The 26,744-nt window shown below is 34.5% G+C and overlaps 1 protein-coding gene across 1 annotated transcript in view; it reads left to right on the top strand.

Annotated features, from left to right (window-relative positions):
* ATAD2B (ATPase family AAA domain containing 2B) overlaps positions 1–26,744 on the top strand; it is a 158,365-nt gene that overhangs the window by 50,788 nt on the left and 80,833 nt on the right. The window contains 6 exon segments of the mRNA XM_079109618.1: positions 20–95; positions 8,806–8,904; positions 12,127–12,238; positions 14,169–14,284; positions 15,895–16,069; positions 19,076–19,164. Of these exon segments, the coding sequence (XP_078965744.1) occupies positions 20–95; positions 8,806–8,904; positions 12,127–12,238; positions 14,169–14,284; positions 15,895–16,069; positions 19,076–19,164 (667 nt within the window).

The raw sequence follows: 26,744 nt of genomic DNA on the forward strand, positions 1-26,744 counted from the left end.
TCTTACATTTTTCTTTTAGTGCCATCTCATCAGAAAAAGCGGGAGAACACGCTGTTTGATATTCACAGATCTCCAGCCAGAAGAAGCCATATCAGGTAAGTTTTTTTGTTTTTGAAAGAAGGAAATATTTGCCCCCTTCATTGAGAGAATGAGACACTAATTGTGTTTCATCTTCCCTCCTTACTCGCTCCTTTCTTTCTTCCTCTTTTAGGACCCAACTACTAATAGTTATTATCCTAGGTGTGTCTGTTATCTTTCTTGTTCACAGTTGTCTTTTATCTTACTTTTTTATTGTTTTAAGTATTATGTTCCCTAAAGCTACCTAGCTCTTTGGGTGAGTAGAAATGACCCCTATTTATCTATCCATATCTACCCCTTTCTGTCTCTCTGGGACATTCTACCACTGCACTATATCCTTGCCCCCACCCCCTTTCTTTTTTTTTGAGATCTTGCTAAGTTGCCAAGTCTGCCCTTGAACTTGTGATCCTCATGCCTCATCCTCCTGAGTTGCTGGTATTTAGTTTTATAGGTGTGGGCTCTAATGCCCAGACCATATATTTATTATTTCAGGCATTGATTCAGTTAGTTTTCTTCTTCTTCTCCTTCTTCCTTCTTCCTTCTTCTTCTTCCTCCTCCTTTTTTTTTTTTTCGGTGCTAGGAATTGAGCCCGGGGCCTTGTGCTTGCAAGGCAAGCACACTACCAACTGAGCTATATCCCCAGCCCTTCCTTCTTTTTTTTGAAATGGGGATCTATGTTGCCCAAGCTAGCCTTGAACTTCTCTGGTCAAATACTGTTCTTGCCTCAACCTCCAGAGTAGTTGGGACTATGGGCATGTGCCACTGTGTCTGGCTAATTAGTCTTCCATGTAATTTCCCCCTGTTGTTCTTTCATACTAGTTTATGTGGTTTGGAAATTTTTTAATTTTCAAGATTTCTTTTCTTTTCTTTTCTTGAAAGGCAATTCTGAGAAATGTTGTTTCTCTAGTTCTGTAACATTCGACATCAAACGTATCCATTTTTTCCTACACCAAGCAATTTGGCAACTGCCTGGACACCAGCTGGGTATCCAGTGATTCAATTCAGTTCAGTTCAGTTCAATGTAATTCTGACACAAATACTTCTTAGTGACAGGTCCCATAGGATAAGGGGTAAGTTCCATAAGACTATTCCCAGTTCAGATACTAATAACAATTCTGATCCTCTTGTAGTTCTGGCTGTAAATCTGTTTTTTGAGATGCTCATAAAATTGATTACTTTTCTAATAGATTTGTTCTTTTTTCTATTTGAAGGAATTCTTTATAAAGATTAGACCTCATATAAAATACCAACCTCCCATCTTAGTTTGTTTTATTATACAAAACATTTTTATTTTTATGTAGTCAAAATTATTAATCTTTTCTTTTATGGATTTGCAATTTTGAATTATACAAAAGCCTTCACAAATACAGTCTTAAAATGAATTTATTTATTTATTTTTTTTACTAGGGATAGAACCCAGTGGTGCTTTAACACTGAGCTATACCCCTAGTCCTTTTTAGTTTTTATTTTGAAGTGGGTTCTCCCTAAGTTACTGAGGCTGATCTTGAACCTCTGCTCCTCCTACCTCAGCCTCCTTAGCCACTGGGATTACAGGTGTGAGCCATTGGATGTACCTGTGAATTCTTTTGTCTACTTCTATAGTTTCATTTTTTATTCTTAAATTTTTCATTTCTTCTAAAGTTATCTACTAAATTTTGTAATGCAGCTGCAAATCCCCATGTAGAAAATAAGTTGCTACAACCGCATTCATTGAATGAGTGTGTGGTTTCTCCATTGATTGCAGTTGCCACCTTTCTCACTTATTGAATTACATATTTTGGTTTGCTTCTGGATGTTTGTTCTGTTCATCTCTTTGTTGAGTACAATTTTAGTCTCACTGATGCTTTATATGTTGTACTGTTTATAACGGGTAATCCCTGTCAATTTTGCTTTGATAATGATTTTCAGTTATTTAACATTTTTTTATTTTTAGTGTTATTCAATTGCATTTTAAAAGTTCTTTCTGTGATTCTTATGCATTTATTGTTAATTTTTTCTTAGGATCTTACGTTTTCTGTTAAACAGGCAAAAAATGCTTACACCCCCATTTTCCCATTAAATATTCTCTGTCTAGTTAATATCTGTACATGTGAGAGCAGTTGTTTCTGTATATCAGTTTTTTACTTTTACCTAATTTTTTTTCCTCTAGCATGTCCCCTTTAATATTGATACTTAAGAAAGATGTATTTTTTCCATTATGGATTTATGGATTTTTTGTCATTGAATTTTGTATTGAAACAAGTATGGTGATTGTTTCCAGCTGCAATTCCAAGTCTGTGCAGTCTTTTTTTCTTTTCTTTTTTTTTTTGCGTAGCTGAGATTGAACCCAGGGCTTTGCACTTGTGAGACAAGCACTCTACCAATTGAGCTAAATCCCCAGCCCCTGTGGGAAGTCTTTTCATCTTAGATTAATTATATTAGATTTTTTAAGATTGAATCTTTTATATGGAAGTACCTTTTTATTTTCTGTTTTGTAATTAATTTCTGTGTTTATTGCATCGTGATGAGAGATTATTGTCTATTGATTGATATTTTCTTAATGGTTGGATATATAGTTTATTTTTGTGAATGTTTAACAGGCATTTGAAAAGAAATATTGTCTATATTTAGGAAACATTATTTTATAAGATTTCAAGCATCTTGAGGGTTTGAAAGAATTTTCTAGTGATCAGTGGCATATCCAATATCTAGACTCCACATTATCATTTTACTGTATTTGCTTTATTACCTCTCTGTCCATCTGTAATCTATCTCATTTTGAAGGTTTATTTCTAATAATTCACAGATATCAGTATACTTCTTCCCTTAATTCTTTAGCACACGTATTTAACTAATGTTCCATATTTGTTTAGGTTTTTTCTTTTGAGGTAAAATTTGCATTCAAAGAAATGCACAGGTACTTTACATTTAAAAAAAAGTTTTTATTAGTGCATTATAGTTGCTTAGGGCCTCACTGAGTTGCTGAGCCCAGCCTTGAACTTGCAGTCCTCCTGTGTCAGCCTCCTGAGTTGCTGGGATTATAGGCCACCGTGCCCAGCTAAAATTTTTTAAGTTAATTTTAAATTTTGGGATAATTTTAGCATAGTAGAAAAGTTGCAAAGATAGTATAGAGAGTTCTTCCCTATACTTAGCATCTTATAATATGGGGCTACATTAGTTAAAACAAGAAGTGAGATTGGTATTACTACTAACCAAATGTAAAACTTTATTGAATTTCACAAGTTTTGTCATGAACATATTTTTTCTGCTGTAGAAGCCAATCCAGGATACCTGTTTGCAGGGAGTGTTGTGTCTCCTTAGTCTCCTTTGACCTGTGATAGTTTTTAATCTTTTTTTTCCATGACCACTTGTCTTGAGGGATCCTGTCCTTGTATGTTATAGAATGTTCACCCCTTCCAGATTCATCTAACTCATTTTTTCCCCTCATGATTATTTATTGGAAAAATTACCAAAGAGGTGAAGTATACTTCTCTCATCTTGTCTAGGGCTATATGATATCTGTATAATATGATCGATAATATTTAGTTAACCTTCATTATTTGGTTAAGGTAGTGTTTATCAGGTTTCTTCTTGTAAACATATTCCACTTCTCTAGTCTAAATATGTCACTGTCTAGCATCGGGAGGGGAGTGGTTTGAGAATTTAGCTCCATCTCTTTTATGAGGAAGTTGATTCTTCATCTTATTTTAAAATTTTTTTCATTGATTTATCATCTCATTTAAAAGTTTTATTAACAAGGGCTAAATAAGCATATATGCAGGTGTATACATACATCATCACTGTGCACACAAAAGCTACAAATGCAGATTAATACGGACCTCCAGGTCGAGATTGTTTACCAATCAGTGTTGCCAGTGGTAATTCATTTTGCAAAATGACAAAGTTGCAAATAAAACAAAGTATAATCTTTAAAAAAAAAAAAGAATCTGAAGAGGAAAAAAAAAAAATAACTGTTGTTTCAGGAATAATACAGCACATCGTAAATAATTATTTAGGCTGACTTTGAACTTGAGAGCCTCCCGCCTCAGCCTCCTGTGCTGCTGGGATTACAGGCATGCACCACCTCGCCTGGCAATGTAAATAATTATTTAAATATGGTAAAATCTGTTCTTTCTGTTAGCTCTTGGAAGGGTTTTTTGTCTTGTTTCTAATTTAATGAAAATATTTGAAAATGTAATTTTCATCAATGTCAAGAATTACATAATATGCAAAACTTTCCCAACTTCAAATAAAGGTATGATATTTAGCATAAAATTTTTTTATTCACTTATTTCTATCAGTATGGACTCATATATTTATTTTATAGTTTGGGTTATAATGAAATAGTAGTTTATTTTTTGCTCAGATTCTTCTCACCTTGGCCATTGGGAGTCCTTTCCGATTAGTTGCTGTGTCTCTTTGACATGCCTCCCTCCTTTTGTAGGCTGTGTCTTTATTTTCTGGTGTTATACCACGCACCAGACTCATCATGCCTCAGCTCTGGGTTTAGCCATTTCTCTAAGGAAATGTGGTTCTGTTTATTGAAGGATGATATTTAGAAACCACAGTATTTGGGCACTGGGTATATTTGATGCTACTGGACATCATTTCTTCTAGAGTGTCTTTAGTAGAAAGAGTCAGCTATGTACACTACTACCCCCGTAAACCATCCTCTTGGGGGTAAACTATATTTCATGAGGTTTTTAAAAAAAAAATACGTATATATTTTTAGTTGTAGATGGACATAATACATTTATTTTATTTTTATGTTGTGCTAATGAGCCACAACCCCATCTCCTCTCATGAGGTTTTTTTTGTTTGTTTGTTTTTGTTTTTGTTTGTTTTGGTACCAGGGATTGAACTCAGGAGCACTCGACTGCTGAGCCACATCCCCAGTCTTCTTTGTGTTTTATTTCAAGACAGGATCTCACAGAGTTGCTTAGCACCTCGCTTTTGCTGAGACTGGCTTTGAATTGGTGATCCTCCTGTCTCAGCCTCCTGAGCCTTTGGGATTATAGGTGTGTGCCACCATGCCTGGTCTCTAATAAAGTTTTGATTTGCATTTTTTAAAACATGTTTAGTTGTAGATGGATATAATACTTTTATTTATTTTTATTATTGAACCCAGTGCCTCATACGTGTGAGGCAAGTGCTCCATCACTGAGCTACAACCCCACCCATATTTTTTTTTATATGTTCTTTTTAGTTGTACATCACAGTAGAATGCATTTTGACATATCATATGTACGTGGAGTGTAACTTTCCATTGTTGTGGTTGTACATCATGTGGAGTTACACTGGTTGTGTATTCATACACGAACATAGCAAAGTTATGTCCCATTCATTCTGCTATCTTTCCTGTTCCCATCCCACCTCCCGATTTGCATCTTCTTGATGACTGATGATGTTGAGCATCTTTTCCTGTGGTTACTGGCCATTTTAATTATTATATTTGCTTTTGTTATTACTATTATTCTATTCCGGTTTTGGGAATTGAACCCAGGGCTGCACTACCACTGAAGTACATTCCTGGCCCTTTTGAAAAATTTTATTTTGAGACAAAGTCTTGCTAAGTTGTCCAGACTGCCCTTGAACTTGTGATCCTCTGCCTCAGTTTTCCAAGTAACTGGAATCACAGGCATGTGCCACCACCCTGGGTGGTTATTGGCCATTTTGATGTCTTCCCTTGAGAAATGTTTGTTCATATTCTGTGCCCATTTTAAAATGGGGTCGCCTTTTTATTATTGAATGTAAGAGTTCTTTATATATTCTAGATATAAGTACCTCTTTGAATTTGTCATTTGATAAGGACATACATTTTTAAGATTGATGTAGTTCAATTTTATCTATTTTTTGTTTGTCACTATGCTTTTGATGTCATATCTAAGAATTCATTGCCAAATCCCAGGCTGTGAAGATTTACTCATATGGTTTCTTCTAAGAGTTTATAGTTTGGGTTCTTAGATTTTGGTGTTTGATGTATTTTGAGTTAATTTTTATATGGGCAACTCTTTCTCTTTTAAGTACCTTTCTGGAAAATTATATAGACCACTCAGCTTTGTGTGTTGTTATTATTATTGTATATATTGCATCTAAAAATGTTGTAAATCTAGCAGAATATTGTTAGAAATATTATGTTATAATTTTATGACTTTAAAAACTGAAAAAGGAACAAGTATATTTATAGATGTTTTACTGTCTAACTTATTTAAAAAAATTTTTTTAGTTGTAGATGGACACACTACCTTTATTTTACTTATTTATTTTTATGCGATGCTAAGGATGGAACCCAGTGCCTCACATGTCCTAGTCAAGTGCTCCACCACTAAGCTGCAACCCCAGTCCCTTAACTTACTTTGTGTGGTTGTTTTTTCTTATTTGAGTTTCCTTCTGGTGTCATTTCCTTAGACCAATATAATTTTGCTCCCACCAACCTCCTTATGTGCTGTTATTGACAAATTACTACATTTCTCTACATAATAGGCCCAACATATGCACACGTGTGTAAACACACAGACACACAGATACTTGGGAGAATTTCCTGATGGGGAAAAAGAAGTAGAAGAGAGGATAAGTAAGAATCACCAAAAATGAGTATATGATTGTTGGTAGCAGGCTTTGGGAAGAGTTGGGAAGCATTAAAAACTGATGTAGAATGCACTAAAAGGATTTGTTGTAGAGAAGGAATGATAGGTCAGTTAAGGATTTTTAAGGAGAGTTGGAGAATCTGGGTTGCTGTTGACAGTAGTGGGCCCTGGAGTGGTATACAGTGATTCTAGCTTTTGTGAGTGTGATCAGAGTTCTTTTTACTATATGAATTGGTACAGACTTGGAGTTTATAATCATAATGGAAGAAAAAGGGTTCAGATTCAGTCAGAATAAGAATAAGAATAAGAATAAGAGTGAAATAATAGGTCTTACAGTTGAGGCTGGACAATATGAAAATTTAGCCACGAAAAAAAATAATAGATTGTGAGTAAATGGGTGCCCAGTGACAGCAGGTCTTGATGAAGTTGAAAGAGTTGGTATGTTAGATACTTACGTTCAAAGAATAGGTCATTACATTTTAAGACTGCAAAGAGCAGTTCTCTCAGTAACAAGATCTAAGGTAAGAGGATGCCACAAGATGTTTTTAGTGGAACAGAGCTATGGTGGCTAAAGGGCTGTGGGGGTGGTGAGTGGAGTGTTAAGTAGGGTGGGGAGCATGGAAGGGATATTTGTAGGCATGGATAGGACTCACTGGAAGTTGTAAGTGGTGGAAGAAAAGGGATTTAGGGTGACTAAGGTTTTCTGCAGAGTAGTGGTTGGTAAAACTAATTATTCAGTTAAAAAAAAAAGTGGTCGAAAAATTTAATTAAGGTATGATGAACTCAGTTTGGACATGTTGAAGTGGCACAATGTGGTAATGATTTAATTACAATATTTTCTTTGTGATATGTATACATAATGAAATATTACTCAGCCATAAGAAAGAATGAAATTAAGTCATTTGCCACTAATTGGATGGATCTGGGTACTAGCACACTAGAGTGAAATAAGCCGATCCCCCAAACCAAAGGCTGAATGTTCTCTCTGATAGGTGGATGCTAACACACAATAAGGTGGGTGGGGGAAGGAAGAATAGAAATTCATTGGATTAGACAAAGAGGGATGAGGGAAAGCGAGGGAGGATGGAAATAGGAGAGACAGTAGAATGAATTGGACGTAACTTTTCTATGTTCACCTATGAATACACAACCAATGTAACTCCACATCACGTACCACAAGAATGGGAAATTATACTCCATGTATGTATAATATGTCAAGATACACTCCATTGTCATGTATATCTAAAAAGAACAAGTAAAAAATAATTGTAGTATTTTCTAGGTGTCTTAGAGGTATCATGATTTATATAATAATTTAACATTCATTAAGTATTATTTCTCCTTAATGATGATGTTAGCCTGATAAATTACCTAATTAGCATTTATTATTTAAAGTCTTTCTTTTTTAATTAAAAAATATTTTGTAAGAAATTGAGACAGGATAGAAGTGTCCTTTTTTTTTTTTTTTTTTCCCTTTTGGGTTACCAGGGATTGAACCTAGGGGTGCTCAACCACTGAACCATATCCCCAGTCCTTTTTATTTTATTTTATTTTATTTTTTTTTGAGGCAGGATCTCACTGAGTTTAGGGCCTAGCTAAGTTGCTAAAGTTGACTTTGAACTCAAGATCCTTCTTTAGCCTCCAAAGTTGCTGGGACAAAGGGGTCCACCACCAAGCCTGGCAGGATAAGAGTATCTTAAGTGGGAGGCGAAATCCTTTATCTTTCTGGAATCAAGTGTGTAATTTTATTTAAATTTTTTTTTTAAATGTCTGAAGTGTTTCTAATTATTTGGGAAAGGGAGAGTGAAAAATAAAGAGAAGCTTACTCTTCTGTTTCTAATGTTATTTATAACAAAGAGAGATTCTATTTAAATTTGAATACAAATTAAAATTTCTTATTTGACTACCTTCCTGAACTTCCTTATTTAGAGAATTGCAGCCTTCCTATTTGCTTCATTTTATTCTTTTTCTCTGTAATTCTTAACCACCTTTATACCTTGTTAGATGTTGACTGTAGGAGGGCAAAGATCTTAATAGATATTTGCTGAGAGAATGAATGAAATTTCTCCTGAACTAATTTTTGATATGAAGCTTTCAATGCATTCTTAAAAGCTGTTTGTTATACTGTAATGGTTTAAAAAATCTTGCTCTCTTTGGACAGGAGAAAGAAGCATGCCATCCATAGTAGTGACACAACTTCTTCTGATGAAGAGCGCTTTGAAAGAAGGAAATCAAAGAGCATGGCGAGAGCAAGAAATAGGTTCGTAAATATTTTAGTGTTTTTCCTACAGTAGAAAAAAAGAAGTTTTAAACAAAGCAAAGTTTTTTTTCTATATCTATACTTGCATTTTAATAACATTGCTATTCAACAAATTTATATTTGAGTAATGTGCTGACTTGGTTCCTACTTTATAATTCTTAAAATGGAACTCTAACCTTGGGAAATGTTCCCTAAAATAATTATTCTGTAAGTACTCACCATCAAGTAATTGGGAGAGGAGAGGAAGGAGAGCCAAGGAGAAGTGGCTAGGCTTTGTGGCAGCTTCTGTCTATTCCTCTGCACTTCCCTTCTCATCCATATCCATTTAATTAAGCTTTTTTACACACTCCAAGAATAGGGCTCAGAGTAAGAGGCTTTCTTTTTTTTTTTTTTTTTTTTTTTTTTCCTGGTGCTGGGGGTTGAACCCAGGGCCTTGTGCTTGCAAGCTGTGCTACCACCTTCACCTGGAAGACCCACTTCCCAGGTTCCAGCTGTCACCTGGCTGAACTTCCCAGGAAAAAAGGAGCAACCCTCAGGATTGGGTGTGAAGTGTCCCAATTCAAAGATTACCTAAGCCACCATGCTCACTGCATGCTCCACTGCCATAAGCTCTCACCAGCCATGATTCCGTGTGGTTGCTAGGGCCCTAGGCTAGTTTCCTGACTAGGATATTCCGGGTGTGCCCAGTGCTGGAGGAGCAGGATCGGAAGGAAACAGCGCTGGAGCCGGTGCTCAGCTTGGTGATCCCGGTGTCCCCAAGCACACCTCCACCCAACCAGGCCCACTGGAACTGGTGGGGGTAATTGCCCTCTGTCATGATGCCCGGTGCGGCCAAACGAGTGCAGCGACACCTAGCGGTGTTGCCGCTTAGTGTGAGCTGTCAGGCTTCAGAGGAGTACCTTGTCCTGCCTGGTCCTGGAGGGATCCACGGATCACGGGGCTGTGCTCAGCCCAGTAAGACGCTTTCTGAGCAATTATCTGAAGAGGCTTTGGATTTTCTTGGTAAAAGTTTTTTTTTTCCCCCCTGTTTTTCGTTGTTATTGGTTGTCTCTGATGATCTTTTCCTAACTAGGGTAATTGACTGATTACATGGCTCACTAAAACTTCAGTGATTTTTTTTTTTACCAAGATAGAGTCTGTATTTGCCTAGGAAATGACTAAAGTGTCAAATCATTTATTTTTAAAAAATTGGTGTTAGTTTTCTAGCTTATATGTATAATAAGGAAAATATTATATTTAGAAAATGGACATTTAGCAAAGCATTTCTATAATTTGGCCTTATATGTACATTATAGAAATACCAAGATTTTAGTTAGCAGGTTTTAGAGTCAGGTTTGGATTGGTGTTGATTGTATGCTACAAAGGAATCCCTCTGTGGGCATAGTGGCACATGCCTGAGGCAGGAGGATTCCAAGTTTAAGGCCAACCTCAGCAACTTAGTGAGACTGACCTTGTCTCAAAAAAAAAAAAAAAAAGGATTGTGGATGTAGCTCAGTTGTATAACTTCCCTGCTTTCAATCCCCACTATGAAAAACAAAAAAGAAAAGGAAAGAGAAAAGAGTCTGTCATGGATGATGGAAAGAAGATATAAGGGAAATCTTAGAATTTTTTTTTTTTCCTGTTTTGTTTTTTCTTCAGATGGGATCTTGCCCAGGCTAACCTCAAACTCCTGGGTTCAAGGGATCCTTCTGTCTTGCCTTCTGATTAACTGGGACCGCAGGTGCATATCACTGTGTCTGGCTTAAGTTTAAATAAAATAATTTAAAGTCTATTTAATCTGAATTCTTTTTTTTTTTTTTTTGGTACCTGGGATTGAACCCAGGAGGCTTAACAATTGAGCCACATCCCTAGCCATTTTTAGGTTTTATTTTGAGACAGGGTCTCAAAAAGTTGCTTAGGGCTCTTTAAGTTGCTGAGGATGGCTTTGAATTCACTATCCTCCTGTCTTAGCCTCCTAAACTACTGGAATTACAGGTGTGTGCCACTGAGCCTGGCTTACTCTGAATTATTCTGGTAATCTTGGGGATATATTTTTACAGTTAATTAGGATTCAGAAGTGTCTACTATCATCATGGTGCTTTTTTTGAGGCCGATTATGTCATATTTTGATGTTCACCTGTAGTAGTCCTTTTTCTATTACTATATTACTATAATGAAATCTCTGAAACTGGATAATTTGTAAAGAAAAAGAATTTATTTAACTTATGGTTTTGGAGGCTTAAAGTACAAACATCACGGTGCTTGCCTTGGTGATGGCTGCATTACATCATAGCAGATGTTACCATGATGGAAGCATGTGAGATAGGAAGTCAGAATCTGAGACAGGGTACCAGTGAGGGTCTCAAATGAACTATGTTAATCCCCTCTGAGGGTATGTCTCCAGTGACCAAAGGACTATCTCCGGCTACCCTATCTCAAAGATCCTACTACCCACATTACCACACTAAGGACCAAACTCCCAACTCATGGACTCTGGGGGACAAACCACACTCAAACCATAGCATTACTCAAGGTTAAAAGAGAAAGTAGATTACTTTTACTTGGGGTAGTATAATCAAAATTATTTAGTATAGGATTTTAGGTAGCTAGATATTTCTTTTAAGGTAGTTATATTGAAGATGCAATTTAGTTCTAAAAATGTGATCTAGAATAGATTTTTTCTGAACAAAAGGAAAGGAATTTCTTGAGTCAAAAACTGATGGGCATATCCTCAAAATTGGAGCATGAATCTAAGTATTATAATATTGACCTTAATTTGATATTAAATTACCTAGTAAATATAGATTTATTTTATAGCTGTATAATATGGAATATTCGTTACATTAAGACTTTTTCCTATATTGGGATAGTTTGGGCACTTTGGACAAATAGAGTAATGTCTTGTTTACCTGTGAATAACTCTTATTTGTGGACAGTTGAAAACAGGAAAAGTAGTTTAGAATATACAATTATTTGTTATTTTCTAGGTTATGAGAAGAGAGAAAGATGAAAATGCTTCAAAGATATCAACTTATTTTGGCATTAAAAATGTGAAACTTTTGGGCTGGGGCTCTAGCTCACTGGCAGAGTGCTTGCCTAGCATGTATGAGGTGCTGGGTTCGATCCTTTGCACCACATAAAAAATGAACAAATAAAGGCATTCTGTCCATCTACAACTACAGAAAAATCTTTAAAAAAATATGAAATTTTAATGCTGTTAACTTGGATTTTTATAAATTTCAGGTGTTTGCCTATGAACTTCAGAGCAGAAGACTTAGCTAGTGGTATTCTCCGAGAACGAGTGAAAGTGGGTGCGAGCTTGGCTGATGTTGATCCAATGAATATTGATAAATCAGTAAGTTCTGTAAATGTTTTTCTAGAAGTAACTTTTTGAAAAAAGCTTTTCTTTTTTCAAAGAAAGCGATATATGATGAAACTAGAAACTTCTAAAGATACAGCAACTATTAATGTTTTCATATGTTGAGAGACCTGAGAACCCTGGTCATCTGTGATGCTTATTCAGGTGTGTGTTCCCCCCGCATTTCAGTTACTGGAACATAACAGATAGGAATGAGCCTGAGAGGGTTATGAGGGGCCACATAAACCATAAACAATGAAGCTACTTATAAGCTGATTTTAGGTGGATCATTCTGGCTTTGATGTTGTTAAGCAACAAACAAGGCTGATTTGGATGTCATTTGTAGGCTGGTAATCTGGAATAATGGTAGAAAGCAAGGTTAACAGTGAAAAGAAGTAGAGTTGAGAGAATTAAAGATTGAATTAAAATATAACAGAATTTGGTGAATTAATTGCTATTGGAAAATGACAGAAACAAATTGAGGTTATTACCCAGGTTTCTAGCTTAAATGAATAAATAGATAATGGGTAGATTGGATGGATAGTGGATGGCTCCATTAGCTGAAGTAGGGTATGTAAGAGAAGTCACGAGAGAGATGGGAAGATGGTTTAGTTAGTTAGAGATGTTTGTGATATACCACAAGAAGTAACTTGCAGGCAATTTGTTATTTGGGTTTGGCATTAAGAGAAAATTGATGGACTAATATGCAGCAAGAATATTATTTTCCACTGTTAGTAGTGTCTTACTTTGGGGAGTACTTTGGACTAAGATTACTGTACAATCAAGAACTTTTTATTTTTTTCTCATTCCCTTACGTATTTCTATATAACATGTTTTAACTGATTTCCATTTGAGAGATTTAAAAGAAATTATCAAATAGAATTGTACATATACTTAAAAATGTACTCCAATCTGAATTTATAGAGTAAAATGTTCATTTAACTATCGAGGACCTAAAGAAATTTCAGTGTATAAGTATTTCCAAAAGCTCTAGAAAATAATACATTTTCTCAGAGTATCTTACCTTATGATCTTCACTTATTTAGTTTATTAGCATCTTACTTTCTTGAATCTATTAACTTGAGATGTCTCTATCAATTAGAGTAACATATTTCCTCATATACAGGAAAATTTAGCTTCTTTTCAAATGTTTCTGTTATTTAACCTGTACTTTAATTTTTCTATTTTACTTAAGGTTTTTCTCTTACAGTAATATGTTCATTGTAAAACAATTTTAAGTCCATAACAGAATAAAAAGGGGTAAAAAAACTACCATAATCCAACATTCAGAGGCAATTAACTATTTTAACTATTAGCTATTAACATTTTGATAAAATTTCCTTTAAGCATTTTTTTTCTATACACATTTTCCTTTACAAAGTATTTCAGCTATTTAAACTATCATGGGTGAGAGGAATAATCCTTATTACTTCTTATGATAGATTGGTGTTACTCTGTTTAATTGTTGGCCTATAGTAGAAGAACTTCTAAGTAGAGAAATTAAATATTAAAGGATAAGATTTGTTAGATAGTTTTAGAGGGCCAGAAAACTAAGATTTTTCTCTCCATTTTTAATCCGTTTGCCCCCAGAGGGACACTATTATACCTACTGAGACGCATGAGATATATGATAGTTTGAAAGGTGTTTAAACTATTAAAATATAAACATAACATTTCCTGTAGATACTCAGTGTCTTAGGTTGGGCATTAATCTTGTTGCTGAGTTAGTAATGGGTGGTATTTGCCTGACCTGAAATGTAAACTTGAATTTTATTATTGATTTCATTTTTGTACTCATATTTGTATGTACTGATGTTCAAAATCTCCTGCTGAAGGCTTGCATGTGTTTCTGAATCATAAAACAATTTTATAAATTTCAAAAATTCTCTAAGATTATTTTATTAAAATATTCCTTTTTTTCTCCAAGGTACGATTTGATAGCATAGGTGGATTGAGTCAGCATATTCATGCACTAAAGGAGATGGTAGTATTCCCACTTTTATATCCAGAAATTTTTGAAAAATTTAAAATTCAGCCTCCCAGGTATGTTAGATATTTTTTACTGTTACTACTGTTAATTTATCAAATTTTAAGTAATTAGTAAATGATTATTACTATAAATATTTCTCGTGTATTTACTTGACATATTCTAGCAATGACAATTAGGAATGAAATTTTATTATTTTAGGGCTCAGAAGCTATGGAAATAAGTGTGCTCTTGAAATTTCCATTTTAGGAGTTAGGAGTCAGGCACAAGATAAGACTCTTTATGTAGTCGCTGAATATACAACTGAGTTGCCCAAATGGATTTTCCTGACATTGAGTTTGGTGCTATATGATGTTTAGTCTTGGAAGTGCAATTTCATTTAAGTGTTTCTTTGACTTGATGATAGGTTAAGCTTGATAGTTTATTTTTTATTATCAGATTATGTCTGATCATGAGGTGTTTAGCTAAACTAATTCTGATAGTTAAACCATTAGAAAAGGCTATGAGAAATTGTGTTAAAGGAGTTTAGGAAGAATAAAGTAATTCTGAAGATATACATATAGACTGCTAGATTTAAACAGGTAAATGTTTTCATAGAGGAAGTGCTTTTTATTCAGATTTCATTCTAACTTATTTTCCATGATTTTAAGGATATGGAAAATTGTATTAATAGTTATCTTCTATTTGAGTGGATTAAAAATTGACCTTTAATTTTATAGTGGCTTTTCAACATCAAAATAACAATTTGTCTTTTATATGATTTAACTTAAATTTTAAATATCATATTACTTTTTTCAAAGTTATTAAAGTAGTATAGCCTTTGGAGAAACTTAAAACAGAGAGTTGTGAGCAAAAAAAAATGTGCTCTCATATTTCCCACCTTCAAGATAATGGTAACCCTGTTCCTTAGAGATGAACAATTTGGTATATTTTTTATAGGTTTCTTTTATGTATATGTTAAATTTATATTTCACCTATGTTATGCAGTGTAGACATTAAATACAAATGAGATTATTAATTGATACTCATGTGTAACTTTCTGATTTTCACTCCACAACATATTCCAGACCTCTTCCCATATCAATAATGTTATTCTTTTTGACACCTTGATAATTTTTTAATTTTATAGATGGAACATCTCATTTAACTTTCCCTTTTTTATTAAATAGCATTTATTTTTCAAATTTTTTACTGTTAGAAAACCTTGCTTTATTGAACATTTATTTAAATCTATCTTCATTCCCCAATTTTTTTTTTCTTTAAAGAGACAGGTTCTGGTTGTGTTGCCCAGGCTGGCATCAAACTCCTGGGCTCAAAAGATCCTCCTACTCCCAACTTCCCCAATATCAGGGACTCTAGGCCCATGCCACTTTGAATATTTTTGTATAATATATTCTAAGATGTGAAGTTACTGGATCATAGGGAAACACAATTAAAATTTTGCTTTTTTCTTGCCAAGTTGCCCTGTATTTTCTTACCTACCAAAGATTGGTGCTTTGAAGCCTCAGCAGAGTGAAACTTGTTTGCATACTGGAAAAAGCTTTGTCAATGCTTAATAATTATAATCTAAAATTGCACAGGGAAGAAATGTCCTTTTAAATTCTTTGTCAGTGACGATAAGATTAATTTACTCTTTTTTTCTTAAAAAAACTCTGTGTTCCTCTAGGGGCTGTCTGTTTTATGGCCCTCCTGGCACAGGTAAAACCTTGGTCGCCAGAGCATTAGCTAATGAATGCAGTCAAGGAGACAAAAAGGTGGCTTTTTTTATGCGAAAAGGAGCGGATTGTTTGAGCAAGTGGGTTGGTGAGTCTGAAAGGCAACTTAGGCTTCTTTTTGATCAGGTAAGAGAAATCAGCTAAATGGAAAATATCTTTTTTTATAACATTAGTACAGTTTGCCTGCAATTACAATTTATGAGGAGGCATATTTTCCAATCATTATTTGAAATTTAGGGTCAATAATCTGAAATTGTATGCCTTAGAAGTATATTATTCCCTTCTTATCTGTGGGGGGATTGGATTGGTTCCAGAATCCTGAAGGACATCAGAATTTGCAGATATTCAACTTCCATATATAGATTAATATAGTATTTATATATAGTCTTTATGTATCTTTATATATATGCCTTTTTTTTTTTGGTACTGGGGATTGAACCTAGGGGTACTTTACCACTGAGCTACATCCCTACTCCTTTTTATGTTTTAATTTGAGACAGGGTCTTACCAAGTTGCTGCAAGTGACCTCAAACTTGTGATCTTCCTGCCTCAGCTTTGCAAGTCACTAGTATTATAGACATGGGCCACAGTGCCTAGCTATCCTCCTGTACATCTTAAATCATCATTAGGTTATGTATTGTTCAGGGAATAATGACAAGAATGTACATATTCAGTACAGATGCAGGTTTTTTCTCATACATTTCGATCTGAAGTTGAATCCATGATTGTAGAACCCATGGATATGGAAGGCTCATTGTATTACATATCAATTTTACTAATACTTTTGAATATTTATGATGATTTGTAAAACATTTATTGAAGTGACCATCAAGCACATCATACTGTATTAGGTACTTTTGAGAACCTAGGATATAGTATAATTATTAGCTTATAATCCAATTGAGGAAATAATACAGGCATAAAATGTTGGATATTTGTGAAAAAAGTTTCAAAAAATAGTATGTTATTTATTTTCATGAGTTGTATGTTGATTTTGTTACTATATAACAAAATACCTGAGGTTATTAACTTATAAAGAGAATAGGTTTATTTTGGCCTACAGTTTTAGAGGCTTCAGTCCATGGTTGATTGACCCCTTCTTTTGGGCCCTCTGGGAGGGCGGTAAGCGCATCATGGTGAGAGTATTTGTTAGAGCAAAGCTGCTTACCATATCATCCAGAAAGCAAAAAGCTAAAGAGGAAGAGGACAGGGTCCTATAGTCAGTCCTCTTCAAGGACATGCCCTCAGTACTTGAGTATCTCTTACTAGATTCCACCTCGTACAGCTTCTGTCACTTCTTAAATTAAGCACCACCGTGGGGGCCAAGCTTTTAAGACATGGACCTTTGGGAGACACTTATCCAAAGCACACCCAATTTCAAACATATTGATTAATGAATTCAGTAATAAATGAATTATTTTAAAAGGCAGAGTGAGGTGAATGAATATTGTGTAGGCTATCTCCACTTTTTACATATAGCAGTAACTTTAAAAATGTTATTTCCTAACATTTTTAACTGCAGCCCAGCTACTTTGGGACACTGGGAGGATCACTTGAGTCCTGGAGTTCATGACCAAAGCTGGTGAGAGCAGGTTTCACCAGGTTGAGACCCTCTTTCCCCCCAACCCCACCAAAAGTAGCTATTTTTCTATACCTTATGGAAATTGGTCTTGATACAAATTTACTTGTGATTAAGTTAGTGAAGGAAGCTGATCATATTTGGCAGTTCAGTTTATACTGATTATGTCTAAGCAAATAAATATGAAGTACAAAATGCTTTCAAGTATTTGTTCATCACCCATTACTGAGTTGATGTGTGTAAAAGTCCTTGGTTATTTGTAAAGTATTTTAAATATTTAAGAATTATTATTATTATCAAAATTTTTTATGTTCTAGGTAGCAGATTTAGAAGGAGGATAGGTAAGATTCTTACCTTCAAGTGTCTAGTGGGAAGTCAAACATATGCAATCTGAATACTCCAAGAAAATTTAGTAAGAATTGAAAAATATAAATGTAAAATTACATAGCCAGGTGTGGGGCACAAGCCTGTAATCTCAGCTACTTGGGAGGCTAAGGCAGGAGGAGTGCAAGTTTGAGGCCAGCCCGGGCAACTTAGGGAGACCCCATCTCAAAACATAAAATAAGGAAAGGGCTAGTGATATAGTTCAGTGTGATATAGCTCAGTGGTAGAGCACTTCCTAGCATATCCCGGGCTCAAGTCCCACTATAGCTCAAAAAAAAAAAAAAAGAAAAGAAGAAGAAGAAGAGTTAGAGAATTGGTTTAGGAATACAGGCATATTATCCGATGAACTCATGTGAAAAAAAAAATTTAATATTTTGTTTTAGTTGTAGGTAGACATAATACCTTTATTTTATTTTTATGTGGTGCTGAGGATCAAACCCAGGGCCTCACACATGCTAGGCAAGCACTCTTACCACTAAACCACAACCCCAAACTGTTACTTAAAATTTTTTGACCTTTTTCCTTTTTCGTCAGTTGAAGCTGGGCATAGGAGTATAACGTGTTTTCATTCAAAACTGTGGCCCTAAATCTTGTAGCTTTTTAAATCTAGATTTACTTTATTTCTGATTCATAGTTTTATTGGTAAGTAGGGCTAGACAAAATGTTTGCTTTTGGTCTTAAAAAAATGCTGATAGTTTCGAATTTTTCAAATGATAGAAAAATATGTGGAAGCTAATTAAGATATATTGTTATATTTAAAAAAAGATGTTAGGGTTAGGGGGTGTAGCTCAGTGATAGAGCTCTTTCTTAGCATGCATGGGGACCTGGGTTCACCCCCAGCACTACCAACAAGCAAACAATAAAAATGGCTATTACACGGTAAAAGGAATGTGTATAGTGTACTGTTTTTTTATGTTGTAAGAACACATTTTCATTTGAATGTTTAAATAGGTATGGAAGGATAAACAAACTGAAAACAGTAGTTGCTTACTAGGATGTTACCTTGTGGTTGACTTGGGTGGCGAAGAGATTTCTTTTTTACTACCTAACTCTTATAGAACCTACTGCATGTTGTACCATTTGCTTAAATTACTTTTAAGAAAATTCAACAATTAAATTTAAAACTGAAAATAATAAAATAAACAATATATTTTTTTTCTTTTTACTAGGCATATTTGATGAGACCTTCTATAATATTTTTTGATGAAATAGATGGATTAGCTCCAGTTCGCTCTAGTAGACAAGATCAGATTCACAGGTATTTCTTCCTAATTTGACTAGGTTGGCTTCTTTTTACTCATTGATGTAGTATTTAAGATAGCTTTATTAGCTTTTCACTAAGTGCTGTGAGGCTTACAGAGAATTTTAAAATGTATTCCTTTTTTTTTTTTTTTTGTAGTTGAAGATGGACAGCATGCCTTTATTTTATTTGTTTATTTTTATGTTGTGCTAAGGATTGAACCCAGTGCCTCACATGTGCTAGGCAAGTGCTCTGCCACTGAGCTACAGCCCTGGCCCCTCTTTTTTTTTTTTTAGGAACACTTCTTTCACTTAGCACAGGTGTCAGCAAACCACACTCTATGGGTCACATTCATCCCTCTGCCTGTTTTTGTAAATGTTGTTATATTGGAACACAGCCATGTTCCTTCCTTGAGCATTGTCTGTGGTTGCTTTTGTGTTATAAGATCAAAGTTATAGGCTGGGGATATAGCTCGGTTGGTAGAGTATTTTGCCTTGCAAGCACAAGGCCCTGAGTTCAAATCCCCAGCACCACACACACACACACACACACACACACACATACACAAAAGTAAACTTATGGGTAGTTGTGACACAGACTGTATGGCTTAAGAAACTTAAAACTTTTACTCTCTGATCCTTTATGGAAAAAGTTGCCTAATTCTAAATTTGCATAATGTTTTGAAATTTATCCATGTCATGTACACTAATATTTTGTCCCTTTAATTTCTCAGTAATATTCTTTGGTGTATATGTGCATGTGTACCTCTACCATCTGATGGAGATTTGGATTGTTTTTATTTTTGATTATGCTACCATGAATATTTATATATATGTTTTTGTGTGCACTCATCTTTTCCTTTCTGTAGGGTAAATACCCAAGAGGAATGGTTGTATCCTATGGTAAACATGTTTAATTTATAAGATGGCTGTCTATTGTTTTTAAAAAATGGTTGTACTATTATATGTTCCTGTAATGTGTAAGAATTCCAGTTACTTCTCATGCTTGGCAACAGTTATTATTATTGCTTTCTAACTTGAGCTGTTCTAATGGGGGCATCTAGGAGTGGATCCAGTTACATTTTTCTAATGACTAATAATATTAAGGATTTTTGTTTGTGCTTATTGCCTATGTTCAATATTTTCTTTTGTGAAATCTTGTTGAAATCCCCTGTCCTTTAAAAATTACATTGTTTTCTGGTGATAAATTTTTCTTTATATATTCTCTATGAAAACTGTTTGATCTGTTTTGGAAATTTTCCTATTAATATGGATTGCAGAGCTGGGTGTGGTGGTGCATGCCTGTAATCCCAGCAACTCTGGAGGCTGAGGTGGGAGGATTGTAAGTTCAAAACCAGCCTTAGCAACTCGGTGAGGTGCTAAGCAACTCAATGAGACCCTGTTACTAAAATATAAAATAGGGCTGGGGATGTGGCTCAGTGGTTGAGTGCTCTTGAGTTCAATTCCCAGAACACCCCCTCCTCCCAAAAATATGTCTTGCAGTTCTGTTTGTTTAGCTATCACTTTTGGATAGCAAAGATTTAAATTTAAAATTTTATAATGCCATTATATACATTTTAAAATGTGTCTCATATCTTTTGGAAAAATTGCCTAAACCAATATGCCAACAATTTTCTTCTAAAATATTAATGTTTTTAGTTTTTACATTTAAGTCCATGATTCATTTTAAATGAATGCTTGTGTGCCAGTATGAGGTAACAGTTTGAGTTAATTTTTGTAGATGGTATAGTTATGAATTGAAAATTTGTTTTTTTCATACAGATACCCATTTATTCAAGGACGGTTTATTGTAAAGGTTACTTTGTCTAGTAAATTACTTGGCATCTTTGTCAATAATTGTCCAGATAAGTTGTGTCTCTTCCTAGATTTGTTAGTTGATTTTGTTGCTTTATAGGTCTATCTGTACATCCCTGTCTTGATTACTGTAGCATTATGTCAGGTCTTTCAACCTTGTTCTTTTTCAAAATAGTTTTATTGGTTCATTGCCTTTCTATATGCATATTTATTTATTTATTCATTCATTATTCTTAATTTTTGTACTGGGAACTGAACCCTGTGACACTCTGTGAGTACATCATTTAGACAGGGTCTCACTGAGTTGCAGAGGCTGTCCTCAAATTTCAATCTTCCTGCCTCAGTCTCTGTAGTGACTAAAATTACAGGTGTGGGCCACTGTATCCAGCTGTATATACATTTTATTTATTTATATTCACATATATTTATTTATTTTACTGAGGATTGAACCCAGGGGTGCTCAACCACTGAGCTACACCTTCAGCCCTTTTTATTTTTTATTTTGCTACAGGGTCTTGCTAAGTTAAAAAAAAAAAAAGTAAGTGTGTGTATATATATATATTTTAATATAAATATATATATACTTATATATAAATGTATATATATATATTTATTTAGGTTGTAGGTGGACACAGTACCTTTATTTTATTTTTTTATGTGGCTGAGGATTGAACCCAGGGCCTCACGGATGCTAGGCAAGTACTGTACCACTGAGCCACAACCCCAGCCCCTTGCTAAGTTTTTGAGGGCCTCACTAAGTTGCTGAGACTGGCTTTGAATTTGTGATCCTCCTGCCTCAACCTCCCAAGCTGCTGTACTATAGACATGTGCCACCACACCTAGCTGTATATACATTTTCAAAACCTGTTTGTTAGTTTCTTCAAAAAAGTCTATTGGTGTTTATGAGAATTGCATTAATTCTGTGTATCTCTTTAGGAATAATTGCCATTTTAACCGTATTAGTCTTATAATCCATGAAGATGGTATAGCTCTCCATTTATTTAAATAGTCTTAGGTTTCCTTTTGCTGTGTTTTAGTTTTTAGTGTATCATATGTATCATATATATGTTTTATTAAATTTATTCCTAAATATCCTGTTGTTTATTTAATATTAATTTTAAAAAATTTCATAGGGCCGGGCATATAGCTCAGTTGGTAGCTATAGCACGAGGCCCTGGGTTCAGTCTCCAGCACTGCAAAAAAAAAAAAAAAAGAAAAGAAAAAAATTATTATGTAATTGTTTACTGCTGGTATTCTAACATTGAAATTGACTTTCTAGACTTGGTATCTACAACCTTGCTAAATTCATTTATTAGTTCTGTTAGGTATTTTGTGGATCCCTTGGGGTTTTATGCATACTTAATTATTGTGTTGGTAAATAATACTTTTGCTTTTTCCCTTCCAATCTGTTTGTTTTCTGCAAATAATGATAATTTTTATTCTTCCCTTCTAATTAATCCAATTATGTTTTATACACATTTGGTCATGTTGTTTTCAAATGACAATTTTTCATCCTTTCCAATCTCAGTCTTTTATTTCTTTTTCTTATTCTATCTAGAATCTGTAGTTTTTTAAAAAAAAAGTGGTGATAATTGAAATCATTGCTTCGTTCCCTGTTTTGGGTAGAAGACATTGAGATTCTTTATCATTGTATGTGACCTTAACTGTAGATTTTTCAGGGGTGTCCTTTAGCAGATTAATGAATTGCGACTACATTCCTTCTTTGATGTCAGAGTTTATTTTACTATGCTATCATTTCAAACTTTGTAATGTGCTTTTCTTATGTTTCTTTTGAATTGACCATATGAATTTTCTCCTTTATTAATAGAGTATTATTTTGTTTTAGTTTTAGATGTTAAATTTTGTGTTATGATAAACTAAGCTTATTCATTTATATTATCCTTTTTATTTTTTAGTATTTTATGTTTTGTTTGTTTTCCAGAGCTGGGATTGAGTCCATGGCCTTTCATATGCTAAACATGCAGTCTACTATTGAGTTATGTCCCCAGCTCCTATTGACCCCTTTTAAAAAATGTTAGCTGGGCTTGGTGGTGCATACCTATAATCCCAGTGACTTGGGAGTCTGAGGTAGGAGTATTATGAGTTCAAAGTCAGCCTCAACAACCTATGAAGGCCCTAAGCAACTTAGAGAGACCCTGTCTCAAAATAAAAAATAAAAAAGGGTTGGGGAATGTGGCTTAGTGATTAAACACCCATGGGTTCAATCCCTCTTAACCGCCTTTCCCCACCTCCCCCCAAAAAATTCAGGCTGGAGCTGTAGCTCAGTGGTAGAGTGCTTGCCTTGCATACCTGAGATTTGGTCCTAGTACTGCAATAAATAAATGTACCAATAGAGAGAAAATTGTGTCCAATTCAATGTTTTTAAAAAAATGGTTGTTAGATTCAACTTTCTAATGTTTAAAAAGTATTTTTGCTATGTGTGATGGTACATGCCTGTAATTCTATCAACCTAGGAGGCTGATGCAGGAGAATTGCTAGAAAATAAAAAGGGCATGGATGTAGCTTACTAGTAAAGCACCCCTGGATTCAATCCCTAGTACAGGATCAATGACCCAACCATGGCGTATGTATAGTTACTTTTTTTAATATCTGCATTTGGTTTTAGAATAAGGTAATTTTGATCTATATTAGATAGGATATATTTCTTTCTCCTCTGTTTTCTGCAAGTGTTGGTGTGAATTAGGTGTTATTCCTTTCTTAAAGGTGTTTGGGAGAATTCACCACTTTAAGTTTTTTTTTTTTTTTGTGGGAATGTTTTTAATAGCAAGTTAAATCTCTTGGGCTTAGGATGTGGCTTAGTGGTAGAATACTTGCAGAGCATGCATGAGGCCTTGGGTTCAATCACCAGCATGGACAAAAACATAAAATAAAGCAAGTTAAATTTCTTCAGTTAATAAAGGGATGTTCAAATTTTCTGTTTATTCTTGGTCAGTATGTTTGTTTGGTAGTTTATTTTCCAAGGAATTTGTCCATTTCTCCTATGTCATGAAATTTGCATTAGTTTCTTTATAATAGTCCCTTATTATCTGCAACCACTAATCTTTTTATTGTCTCTGTAATTTTGCCTTTTCAGAAACAAGTATAGTTAGATCAAACAGATAGCCTTTTCAGATTGGCTTCTTTTAATATAGCAAAATGTATTTAAAGTCTCTTTGTATCTTTTCTTTCTCTTTGCTTTGGATTTAAATCTTTTTTCCAGATGGAAGCTTAGAAATTGATTGAAACGTTTCTTTTTTTCTAACATAGACATAGAAAGTTATAAATTCCTCTTTAAGCATTGCTTTTGCTGCTTCCTACAGTTTTGGACATCCATTATATTCATTATCATTTAATTTGAAATAATTTTTAATTTCTCTTGTCCTTTGTTCTTTGGCCCTCTGATTATTCAGGAGTATGATTAATTTACAAATATAGTTATACTCCACATAATGTTGTTTCAGTTATTGACAGACCACATATACAGTGATGCATATTGACCCTGTCCTGCAGCTGGCAGTTAGGGTGTGTAGTCACTGGCTCTTGCCACAATCCACCCAAGAACTCCCAACCTGGTCCACGGAGCCACTCAGATAGTCCAAGCTGCCATCACAGTTTAACTGCAGATACAGGTCACATTTATCCTCTGCCTTTAACAGTCCCTAATCACGCAGTCCACTGCCTCTGAGGCACAGAGGCATATTCTATTCCAGCTATTCAGGAAGCTGAAGCAGGAGGATTATAAATTCAAGGCCAGCCTTGGCAATTTAGGGAGACCCCTATCTCAAAAAATAAAAAACGACTGGGGATGTAGTTCAGTGGGAGAGTACCCCTGAGATCAATTCCCTATACTGCAAGGGGGTGGGAGGAAGCTTCTAACGATGAGAAACCCAGGACTGATGGCTTCACTGCTGAATTTTACCAAACTTATGAAGAACTATTGTCAATTCTTCTGAAACTATTAAAAAAAAAAAAAAAAAATGAAAGTGAGGGAGCCCTTCCAAACTTATTCTACAAGGCCAGCTTTACTCAGATACCAAACCAAAGATGCAACAACAGCAAAAAACTACAGACCAGTGACCCCACTGAACATTTTGTGCAGAAAATTTCAACAGAATACCAGCAAATCAAATCTAATAGCATATAAAAAATACCATTCACTATGACCAAGTGTGATTCATTCCAGGATGATTCAACATATACAAATCAGTAAACACAGTTTATCATATCAATAGAATGAAGGACAGAAATCATTTGATCATCTCTATAGATGAAAAAGAGCATTTCATAAAGTTAACACCCCTTCATGATTAAAGCGCTGAACCAATTAGGTAGAGAAGGCTAATGCTATGCATAATAGAAATTACATATGACAAATCCATATCCAGCTTCATGCTGAATGGGGTGAAGTTTAATATGTTTTCTCTAAGATCTGAAAAAAGACAAGGATGCCTACTCTCACCTTCTTTAATATAGCTCTGAAAGTTTTAGCCAGAGGAATTAAAAGAGCTAGAAATAAAGGCATACACATTGGAAGGGAAAAAGTTATGTCACTGTTTGCAGATTATATGATTCTCTATATGGAAAAAACTAAAAAATCTACCAAAAACTATTAGGACTGAATTCAGTGAAGTTGCAGGATACAAAATCAACATAGAGAAATCAGTAGTATTTTTATACACCAGTAGTGAACTTGCTGAGAAATAAATCAGGAAAGCAATTTCATTCACAATAGCTGCAAATAAACAAACAAAAATACCCAGGAATAACTGTAACCAAGGAAATACAATGGAAATACAAAACACTGTTGAAAGAAATTGAAGATAATAACATTAAAAGAAAAAAAATGCTCATGTTCATGTATTGAAAGAATTAATATTGTGAAAACGTTCATACTACCCAAGGCAATCTATAGATTCAGTTCAATCCTATCAGTACACCTATGACACTCTTCACAGAATGGGAAAAGTAAAATTCATGTGTAGGCACAAAATATTTCAAATAGTCAAAGCAGTCTTGAGCAAGAAGAACAAAGCTGGAGGCATCAAGACACCTGATTTCAAGGTGTACTGGAGTCACATTTATTTAAAACAGTATGATATTGGCACAAAAACAGACATATAAGCCAATGGAACAGAATAGATACAAGAAATAAACCCATACATCTACAGCTAAGTGATTTTCTACATAGATGCCAAAAATATGCCTTGGAGAAAGGACATCCTCTTCAACAAGTGATTCCGAGAACACTGTATTCCCACATTTGGAAAATTAATACTTTACCCCTCTTACCCTGAACAAAAATCAGCTCAAGATGGATCAAAGACCTAAATGTAAGACCTGAAACTACTAGAAGAAAACAGGGAAACACTTTAAGTCATTGGTACAGGTAATGATTTTCCGAATAGGATCCCCAAAGCACAGGAAATAAAAGTAAAAATTGATAAATGGGATATGTCCCCAAATCAAAAAACTGCATATCAAAGCAAACAACAGTGAAAAGTATAACTTACAGAACAAGAGAAAATATTTGCCACCTGTGCATCTGACAGACATTTAATGTCAAGAATATATAAGGGACTCAAAAAAACTTTAAAAATACTAGTAGTCTAATTAAAAAGGAGCAAATGATCTGAATGTTTCAAAAGAAGATACACACATCACCAACAAATATATTATTAGATATCAGGCAATGCAAATAAAACTAATGAGATATATCATTCTAGTTAGAATGACTAAGAGCAAAAATTAATAAATTCTGGCAAGAATGTGGGGAAAAATGAACTC

This window comes from Sciurus vulgaris, assembly GCF_902686455.1.
Source record: "Sciurus vulgaris genome assembly, chromosome: 14".
NCBI lineage: Eukaryota > Metazoa > Chordata > Mammalia > Rodentia > Sciuridae > Sciurus > Sciurus vulgaris.